This window comes from Muntiacus reevesi, chromosome 2, assembly GCF_963930625.1.
Source record: "Muntiacus reevesi chromosome 2, mMunRee1.1, whole genome shotgun sequence".
Lineage (NCBI taxonomy): Eukaryota > Metazoa > Chordata > Mammalia > Artiodactyla > Cervidae > Muntiacus > Muntiacus reevesi.
In genome coordinates, this window is record NC_089250.1 from 261,618,488 (window position 1) to 261,629,025 (window position 10,538).

Sequence of the window (10,538 nt, forward strand, 5' to 3'; positions counted from 1 at the left end):
CCCCCAAAATGCACATCAGCAGCTTCCGGCCCATTGTCCACCCAGGCGCGGCCTCCAGGCCCTCAGCAGAGGGGGCACCCTCACCTTTCACATCAGCTTAGCTGGTCCCTCAGCAGCCCCCTCCCTACCCTGAGCAGTTGGGGGCCACTCCCGAGAGGCTCAGGGGTCCTGAGACCGGCTGGCAGGATCCCAGAATGCCAGGGGCCTCCTCCCTTCTCTCCGAAATGCCCCCTGCCCACTCTCAGCCACTGGGAAAGGCAGGAATGTGCTGAGCTCTGGGGAATGCCTTCCCGGTCTGGCAGCCACCAAGGGCTGGGGTGTGGTGGAACCCAGCTAGAACCCTCCTCCCGGGAAGGGTGGAAGACATGGTGTGGTCTGCGCTACTGATGGACTCAAGGAGACCTACCCCCACTGCAGGCGCACGCTCTCTCCCTCTCTCATTCATTGATGCATTCAGACATTCATGGGTTCATTCACTGATTCATTCAAACATTCGTGGAGTCATTCATTCATTCAATAAATCTTCACAAGTTCTTGGTGGCTTGCCCTTTGCTGGGCATTGGAGACACTGTCAGACCTAAACTCACCACAGAGGGCAGGCTCAGGACACAACTTCTGGGGTCAAACTGGAGGCTTGAGGAGGAAGAAGCCAGGTAAAAGTTTAGGGAAGAAGCTTCCAGGAGGGAGGAGGAACACGGGCAAAGCACCAGCAGGGAGAGAGGGAGCAGTCCTTTATTCAAAGTCAGCAAACAGTCAATGAGCACCTGGTCTTGTGCCCAGCCCCAGGCTGGATAGTGCTGGGGACACAGCGTGACCAAGATAGCCTGGGCCTGCTTTCACAGAGTTCACAGTCCAAAGTGGGCAGGGTGGGGATGGGGGAATCACAGACAGAGAGATCAGAACCTTGCTGGGGGAGCCCAGGCAACGTACCTGCTGCAACCCAGGAAGGGAGGTCAGGGAAGGCTCCCTGGAGGAGGGGATATGTGAACTGAGACTTGAGTGACCCATAGGATCTAGGCAAGAGAAGAGGTGGGATGAGACTTCCCTGGCGGTCCAGTGTTTAGGACTCTGAGTTTCCACTGCACGGGGCATGGGTTCAATCCCTGGTTCAGGGAACTAGGATCCCTCAAGCTATGCAGCAGGGTCAATTTTTTAAAAAAAGAAAAACAATAGAGAGGGAGAGAGAGAGAAGAGGGAGTGGAAAAGTTTTATGGGCAGTGGGAACAGCCTGTGTAAAGGATCTGAATCCAAACAGAGGTTCGCACATAGGAAATTTTCTGGAGCCAAGAACCATGTCCTTGTTCATGGCTGTGTCTCTGTGGTCACATATGCCCTGTCATTTGCATCTCCTTCTCATGTATACATTTATTCACCAGCTATTTGCAGACACTTCTTCTGAACCAATCCATCTCTGGGCTGGGTGATGCTGGGGACACAGCAGTGACTGTGCCCTCACGGGACTCTCAATCCAAGGGCGGCACACTAAAGAAGTGAGAAACTAAATGAGTGTATAATTGAAATGAGTGTATAATTACACACCAAGCTAAGTGCTCTGAGAAAAGGATCCAGGTCTGTAAGAGGGGTCTGACACTGATTCTATCAGAAAGGGCAGGGAGGGCTTCTTGGAGGAGGCAACATTTGAGCTGGCACCTGAAGGATACATAGGAGTTCATGCCAAGCTGCGGGTGGTGGATACATGAAAGTGGGTTTCAGGTAGAGGGAACATCCCATGCAAAGGGCCCCTTGAGAAACCGGTGAATGTGGGAGTAAAGTGAAGCTGAGGGAAGGGTCAGAGTCAGCAGGGCCGTGAGGAGGGCCTCAGACTTTGTCCCAAGGGCCCTGGGCACCTACAGGAGCGACAAGGCCAGAGCTGAGTTTTAGTAACTGAGGGTGGAAAGGATCTACCAACAGGCCAGGCTAGAACCAGGAAGAAAACTCACTGCTTGCTACTCCAGCAGACAAGAAGGCTGGTACTCTATAGACAGACAGACAGAGGCTATCTGGTCCCTCTTCATGTCTTGGAGGGCAGATAACCTTCCTCATCCCCAATTTTATGGGACAAGCAAAGTCCTCTGTCATGAAATATAACATTAGCTGTATCTTTTTTGTAGCTGCCCTTTAGCAGGTAAAGAAAGCTTCCTTTCCTAGTTTGGTGGAGGTTTTTTTTTTTTCTCCCATAATATTTCTCTATTTATTTGGCTGCATCTGATCTTAGTTGAGGCACATGAGATTTTTTCCCCCCTTTTATCTTATTTTTTTTTAATTATGAAAACATGATAACACATTTACAGGAAACTTAGAAAATACAGAACAAAGTTACATATATTCCACTAAATATTACAGTTGTTTAAGTAAATAAGTTAAGATTCTTAGTTGGAGTTTCAGTATCAAACTGAAGCACGTGGGATCTTCATCTTAGTTGTGGCATGCGGGATCTTTGGATGCGGCACATGGGCACCAGAGCGTATTGGCTCATCAGTCGGGGTGCACGGGCTTAGTTGCTCTGTGGCGTGTGGGATCTTACCCACGTCCCCTGCACTGCAAAGCAGATGCTTACACTGGACCACCAGCGAAGTCCCTGCTGTGAGTTTTCTGTGGTGAGTGATAGGCCTCTCTCTGTGTATGTTTCTGTCTCTCTGTGTCTCCCTCTGCCTCTGTCCTCATTCCTTGTCTCTCTCTGTGCCTCTCTTCTCACTCTCTCTGTGTCTCTCTTTCTCTGTCTCTTGCCTTTTCTTCCCCCTGGGGGGTGGGGTGGCCATAGGAAGTTGAGTTGGGGGGGGTGGCACCAGTGTCCCAGTTCCGGCCAAGGCCACCTCCATAAACACAGGACATCCTGCAGGGCTGGGGAAGGACGTGGAAGGCGCTACTCAGGGACCACCCTCTCCCCACCCATCTGAGCCATGCAGGCGTCAGGTCCCACCCAGTGCAGCCCAGGGAAGCCACTTCCCTCACCCCCATCCTTTACGCCTGCTCCTGTCCCCTGCCGTCTCTACTGAGCTCCATTCCCCAGGGTTTGGTGGGGGCAGCTGCCTGGATACATGCCCCTGAGTGTCCCCCTAGTCCCTTACACCCACAGGGTGTCCCTCTCTGGCCTCAATGTCAACCCCAGACCTGGTCACCATTGTAGAGTAGCAGTTCCCAGGCTAGAGCCCTGGATCTCATCCTAGGCCCCTCCTCCACTGCAGCTCATCACTCCTACAGGCTGTCCTCTCTTGCAACTCTCCCTTCCCCTCCCCTCCCCTCTCCAAGGCTGATCTGTCCCTCTCTGGCCTCCCCTCTCAACTCCTGGCCTCCTGTATCACCTCCCACCACCAGATACACATGGCAGCCAGACAGATCCATTTATTTCTAGATTCCTTTACCCTAGTGCCTTCAGAGTAAAGTCTCCCATCCAGGGCCTCTGTGCCCTGGTCCCTACCAACCCCTTCAGCTCCATCACTTACCTTACTGCTTTCCCCTTCTTCCCAATCAAACTCAGCAGCTTACAGATCCCTGAACAGGTTGTAGGGTCCCTCCCTCCCTTACCCTTGCACTTCCTTATGCCTAGAACACTCTCCCCTCAGAACAATAGCCCTTCGAGGTGGCTACGCTTACTGTCCCAGCTTACAGATGAGGACTCTGAGGCCTAGAGAAGTTGAGTTCCTTGCCTAGGGTCACACAGCCACAGAATGGCAAAATATAGGTGGCCGGGCTTTTAACACAACCCAATTTTTTTTTTTTTTAAATGCTGCACCTCACAGCATGTGGGATCTTTGTTCCCCAACCAGGGCAAAAACCTGTGTTCCCTGCGTTGGAAGTGTTGCAGTGAAAAGGAAAAAAGGGGGAATGAGTGCTTCTCTTCTTTCCTGAGAACAAAGATAAAGAGAACAATAAGCAGGCCTGATCACTCATAGTTTTCATTGTAACTGTTCTAATCTGTATTCTGTAACTAAGTTTGCTTTTCTGCTCCCTAACTCCGCAAGAGCTACATTTTGCAACTATTATCCTTTGACTCTGCTAATTACATTCTGTATCTGGTGCTCACAGTTACAGCACTTTCTTCACAGACCACCCCTCATAGTTTTTTCCCTTTTTGCATTATATAAAGAATGCCACACATAAAAGACAGTGGACCTGACTACCGGTCTGCCAGACCCAATTACTGGGCTACCTGATGCCAGCCTATGACTGTTTCTGAAACAATGTTAAGAGGAAGAAGAACACAAGTTCCTTATACCTTTGTTCTCATCACTGACCCCTGACTGTGAGCCCTCACCTTATATAACTCCCCAGATTCTTCCTGGAAGAGGAATCTGGACTTCAAGGACACAGTTCTCGAAGCATGAGTTCTCCCCTCTGCTGGCTGAGGATTAAAGATACTTTTCCATTTCCTCCAGACTCTGTCTCCGTATCTTTTATTCAGCTTCTGTGGGCAGAGAAAGCCAAGACTTTGGCCGCAACAGAAGCATGGAGTCTTAACCCCTGGACCATCAGGGAAGACCCCCAGTACAGGTTATTGGGTCAATAATCATTGATTAAGTACCATTAGGGTCTTTCCTGGTGGCTCGGATGGTAAAGAACCTGTCTGCAATGTGGGAGACCTGGGTTCAATCCCTGGGTTGGGAAAATTCCCTGGAGGAGGGCATGGCAACCCACTCCAGGAGCCTTGCCTGGAGAAACCCCATGGACAGAGGAGCCGGGCAGGCTGCAGTCCACAGGGTCGCAAAGAGTCGGACACGACTGAGCAACTTCACTTCACCCTACCAGGTGCCGGACTGTATGTAAAAGGCAAATCTGACATCTTCTCTCCTACCCTCTGGGCCCCTCAGAATGTATCCCTTTCCTTGGGGATATGAACCCTGCCCTTTCCAAGGCTCACCTTCCACCCAGTCCCACTCATTCATTCAATGAACATTTACTGGTCCCAGTGCAGAAGTCTAATGATGCTTCTGCTGTGCTGTGCTTAGTCACTCAGTCAGGTCCAACTCTTTGCAACCCCATGAACTGTAGCCCGCCAGGCTCCTCTGTCCATGGGGTTTCTCCAGGCAAGACTCCTGGAGTGGGTTGCCATGCCCTCCTCCAGGGAATCTTCCCAACCCAGAGACTGAACCTGGTAGGGTAGGTACCAGTAAATCTTTGCTGAATAAGGGAAGGAGGGGGAGGGGAAAGAAGGAGACCAAGGACAGTTCTCCCAGGTGCTGGAGGAGAGAAGGTTGTGTGTGTGTGTGTGTGATGGGTAGGGGTCCCCGTGAATGCCCAAGGAGGGGAGCGGGCCTGGGGAGTGTCGTAGTGGGAACACACAGAGGCTCTGTGAAAAGCGGCCACAGCGGCAGGGCTGGCAGCTCCATGAGGAATGGTGTGGGCCCTGGAATCTGCTGGCTGAGGTAGCCTGGCTTCCTGGGGTTGAGTCTGAGGGCGGAGGGGCACACCAGGGGTCAGACACAGGGAGAGTAGCACAGGCCCTCAGCCACGAGCTGTCATAAACCTGAAGGCAGCAGAGGGATGGAACCAGAACTGATCTAGTCCATATGCTGCTTTTGTGCAAAAGGCACACCCCCTTCCCCAAGGCACTTGATCTCCATCTACTGAGAAACTGTCCTCATAAATATGTAAACACATGGTGCTGGAGACATTTGTGGTAGCCCCTTCAAAACGGAGCCTGTGTGCAGTGCACAACCTGAACAACTGTACACGGAGACTGGGGAGAGGGGAGCATCCCTCACCAAACAGGCACAGGGGTAGATGGGACCATCGTTGACAGACTGCCTGCATCAATAGGTATCACAGATTATCCCCCGATTTGGCACTCACAGACATCATCAGAAATAGGTCCTCACGCTGTTGTAAACAGAAGGCATTGCTGACCCCACACGGGGGAAATCCTTGACCACCGGTCAGGTCACAAGGGAATCATACGGTAGTGACAGGACAGACCCCCCCCCCCCTCCCCCAGACTGGGCACCAGGGGGCATTGCTGAGCTCAGCCTACGCCCAGGGTCTGGGTCTGGGTCAAAACCGAATCTGAGTCCCACTGCCCAGGGGCTGGAGCCCCCAGGTATTGGAGTCAGGCACCCGGAAGACCCTGAACTGGGGCACCAGCTCCCTTTGGGGCATTTCCACTCCCCTCCCAGGAACACCCCATCCACTTCCAGAAATGGGCACGACTTCCTCCGCTCCTCCAGGAAGCTCCCCTGTGCCCGCCCCTTCCAGGCCCGCAGGCCCGGCCGAAGCTGCCCGCCTCTCCCCCTCCCTCTCCCCCTCTCCCCACTCTCCTCCCTTCCTCCGTTTCCACCCCAGCTTCAGCCTCCCCGAAGCTTCCGGCCAGAGTGGAGGCACCCGGGCCCCACGATTTTAAGTGTCCCTTTGCCGGGGTTTCCCGCATCCGAGGCCCGGCGGGTCCGCTCAGGTCGCCCTGCGCCCCTCCCCCCGCCCGCCTCCGCCCTCCCCCCTCCCCCGCTGCCGCGTTCACCGTGCCCCTCCCCCCTCCGGTACCCGGGGCGCGGCCCTGCCCCCACGGCCGCCAGGAAGGACGCCGCCTGGGTCCCGTGCCAGGCCTCTGAGTGTGCGGCCCCTCCCAGCCGGGCCAGGAATGCGGCTGGACGGCGGGGGCGGCGCAGACACCCGGCGCTCAGGCCGGCCCTATAGCACAGGCCTGTCAGGCAGGTGGCCCCAGCCCGCCTGGGCTCAGAGTTTCTTCTAGAAGGAAAGCAGGATCCCTTGCCGTCCTTTCTGTCAAGCCACCACACTTGGTGGCTTTATTTCGGAATCGGCTTCTGAGCTGCCTTATCCCTAGCCCAAAGAGAGATTTGAGACCCGGAGTGGATTTTGTTTAAAACTTGCTGGAGTCTTTGTTTCATCATTTTCACGGAGAACTGGCTCTCTGTGCTCAGAGGAGAGGCTCCATCCAGCCTTTAGCTTTGTGCTCTTATTTCTGGTTCACTCTGAAATCTCCTTCTGCCCCCCTCCCCCGCCCCTCCAAGACACACAGGTGGACTCCAGGCAAGGTCTAGATTTCACTTTTAAACAGTGGCCCCTGGTTCCTCCTCCTCCACGACCACCCACCACCACCATTAGGTACACACACAGGCACATGGGGAAACCTGACTGAGTATATTCCAGAAGTTTTCTAGAGAGCCAGTTTCCAGACCTAATTGGTCTGCTTCTCAGACCAAAAAGCAGTAAAGTTTGAAATTTATCTCCCTAAGAGTTGACTTCTTGGAGCCTCAGTCTTCTCAACTGTAAAATGGGGATACTAACATGCCCATCTTGTTATGAGGATTAAATCAGTTAGCACATGTCAAGTGCTTAGAACTGTGCTGCGTGCACAGTCCTCGCTTGATAAATGTTAGAGGTTTTCTACCACCCTCACCCTTGCCTTGGCCCAGAAACAAAGCAGTACACACACTTCAGACTTTCCAGGACTGGCTTTAATTTCAAAAAACAGGTTGGGGTCTCTTCCCACATCGATGCAAATGTATCCCAGGCTGTGCCTCTGGGGATTCAGCGCAGGACCTAGTCCAATCACATTCCAGCCACCAAGGCCCTGTCATTTCATCACAAGGGCCAATCCCAGACTCCCCTCCCCATCAGTCAGAGACAAGAGCATGGAGGTGAAGTTGCCCAGGACTGGATTCTTTCTCTCCAAAGCCCCTCTCAAAGGAAGCCAGCTGTGTCTTTCCAAGGAGAGTTGGTCCAGCCAGCAGGCTCAGTTTGGACATCAGATCAACATCTCAGCCCAGAGGGGTCAACGCCCGGGCCCCGGGGGTCGCTCCAGTGCCTGTGTGCCCACCAGCACGTCCATGAGGTAGTCCAGCTCGGCCTCGTCCAGATCTGGACCTACCTCCTTGCCTGGTCCATCTTCAGGGCTGGATTTGTGGCTCTCAGAGGCTGGTGTCCAGAGTTCACTGTCATACATGGATGTGTCAATGTCCTCAAACAGGCCCTCGAGCCCATCGTCCAGCAGACAGCCAGTGGCTGGGCCCAGCAGGTCCAAGGCGCCCAGGCTGGGTGAGGCTCCCCCGGCGGGGCGGCCCAGTGGCCCCTCGTCTACCAGGGGCTGTGGGGCCTGGCTCAGGCCCTCAATATGGCTGAGGTCCTCCAGGAGGCTGGCCATGGAGGCTGAGAGGGCAGCATCAGAGCTGGCCAGCAGGTTGTCAGCCACGCTGGGGGCTGTAGGCGGGGTGGGCACAGGTGGCAGGGCAGCCGTGGGTGCCATGGATGCCTGGATTCGCCGCAGCGTGTTCACTACCAGCACCAGGTGCCGCAGGTCCGGCTCACTCTGCCGCAGGCTGTGGTGGAGCTTGAGTACCGAGAGGTCAAAGAGAGAGCTGGAGGCCACGGCCGGGGGCGCCTGAGCTACTGCTGAGTGGCTGGGATCCAGCCACCAGGCGTCCACTGCCAGGGTTTCCTTCTCCTGCTCCTCCTCCTCCTCCTCCCGCTTTCGCTTCAGGCCCTTGCTCAGCATCATCTGTGGGGAGGGAAGAGTCATTCAGTTATGGAAAGCCAGTGTGAAGTTCTGACCATTGCTGTGTGATCTTGGGCAAAGCACTTAACCTCTCTGAGCCTACGTTTTCTTGGGGAAGCTTTAAGACATGAATGATAATTGTATCTACTTCCTAGAGTTGTTTTAAAGAACAAATGAGATTTAAAAAAGCACTTCGGACAGTGTCTGGTACATAGCAATTACTCCTGTAAATAAGTACTATTGATAATAACTATTATTATCTATTTCTTCAATGAACTATATGAAATGGCTAATGTGAAGTGTTCAATGTGAAAATGTCCAGTGTGAAATGTCCAATATTCAACTTTTTTTTAACCTATAAAAGCAGTTGTTTCACATGGTTTAATCTAATATTTATTGTCTACTAACAGCATCAGACAATAAACAAACACAAGAAATGTACCGATGGTGCTAGGAAAGTGCTAAAAGTTTCTGGAGAGTGGTCAGGGAAGGCTCCCCTGAGGAGGTGACATTTGAAATGAGCCCTCAAGTACGAGAAAAAAATCAGCCATGGAAGAACCAGGGGGAAGGCATTCTGGGAATAAAAAACAGCAAGGGCAAAGAAAAACCTAAGAGACTGGATGAGTTTGAACTGAAAAAAGGACTCTAGTCAGTGCGGGGCGTGGGGGTTGAGGATGGAGTAGGGAGGATGTGGGGGGGTTCGAGAGCAGGCAGAGGCAAGGAGCTTGGATTTTATTGGGGGGTGTGGTGGGAAGTCATTGAAGGGGTTTGAGCAGGGAGGACAGTGGTGTTGTGGACTGATTAGGTTTCCAGAAGATCCCCTTGGCTGCTAAGAGGCAGGGGGAGCGAGGAGGGGCGGGGAGAGTGGCTCTGAGATCTTTTCGGAGGCTACTGCAGTCTTTGGGGGTGGGCGAAGATGGTGACTTGGAAGTATAAGGCGGCAATGGACACGGAAGGAAGATGGTCGATTCACGATTTATTTGAGAGGCAGCGCGGACAGTTTGCCGGAAAATCCTCACGGGCACGGGGGTCACGGAGAGAAGTTTGAAGACCCACACTTTCCCCGGGGTGGGTGCCCCTGACCCAACCTGCTTTTTTAAGCCAGGCAGCCTGCAGGACCCAAGTCCTTGCCCAGAAGGACTTCAAGAGTGACCCCCTCACACTACTCAAAACTGGGTCCTCGCCTCCTTCCCAGCAGATCCGAGAGTCCGGAACCGCAGGAATTCAGCCGCCACCCCCGACTCCGCCCCCCCGGTCCCGGCGCCCCCTGGCGGCGCCAGGCCGGCTTCCCCCGGGGATTCCGACTCCCCAGACCCCGGCACTCTTCACAGTGACCCGCGGGACGCGGTCATTTCTGCTTGCCACCCGGGACCTTGCGGCCCGGGATCCCCGGAGGGCCGTTCTGCCCTCTCGGCCTCCGCTCGCTTCCGGAAGGCAGTGGAGGCTACTCCTCCCGAAGCGGCGGCGGCGGCGGCGGCGGGGGCGGGTGAGTCACGCAGCCGGAGCCAGAGAGCCGGCGCCTCCGCCCCCTTCCCGGGCTGCGGTGTGATTCACCCGCCAGGCCGGGGCGGGCGGCACGGAGAGGCCCGTGCGCCTCGATCCCGGGCAGTCCTGGCGCGCACCTGCCGAACCGGGGATCGAACCTGCCAAAGGACCCCGCGGCCAGTACCCCTCTTTCCCCAGGCCTCTTCCCTTCATTTACATACCTAGTTCACCAGCTGCCAATCAGAAAGAAGAGGGAGCCACCCGCAGCCAATCAGGAAGCGGTGGCGGCAGCATTGCTCGCCCGCTCTCCTTCAGCAACCGGCGCCTGGGTTGAGAGACGCAGTTCTGACTCCAGCTCACGACTCCCGGCTCCTGACTCCTCTTAGTTACCGCCCACTCCGCTGGCAGCCCCGCCCTTCGCCCAGGGATTGGTCCTAGACAGTGATGGGCGGAGCCTGTAGAAGGCAGGCTAGAAAGAGGGGCGAGTTGTCTTTAGGGCGCATGTCCGGGAGGCTTCTTGAAGGGAGGAGGAAGATAGGGTGGCTCTTGGCCCTGTAGGACGGTAGCGCGGTGGGGCTTTTGTCTCTCAAGCTGTGGGCCCCCTCACACC

At 54.7% G+C, this 10,538-nt stretch overlaps 1 protein-coding gene across 1 annotated transcript; it reads right to left on the minus strand.

Moving 5' to 3' along the window:
- Nucleotides 1-7,390: 7,390 nt before the first annotated feature.
- On the minus strand, nucleotides 7,391-10,307 carry SERTAD1 (SERTA domain containing 1). Its single transcript, XM_065920593.1, has 2 exons — nucleotides 10,150-10,307; nucleotides 7,391-8,446 (listed from the first exon to the last, which is right to left on the minus strand). The coding sequence occupies exon 2, from the start codon at nucleotides 8,444-8,446 to the stop codon at nucleotides 7,724-7,726; it is 723 nt and encodes a 240-aa protein (XP_065776665.1). The 5' UTR covers nucleotides 10,150-10,307; the 3' UTR covers nucleotides 7,391-7,723.
- Nucleotides 10,308-10,538: the final 231 nt, after the last annotated feature.

What these genes read in the sequence shown, in the direction of transcription:
- SERTAD1 (XM_065920593.1), bottom strand. Translation starts at nt 8,446, where the DNA reads ATGATGCTGAGCAAGGGCCTGAAGCGAAAGCGGGAGGAGGAGGAGGAG.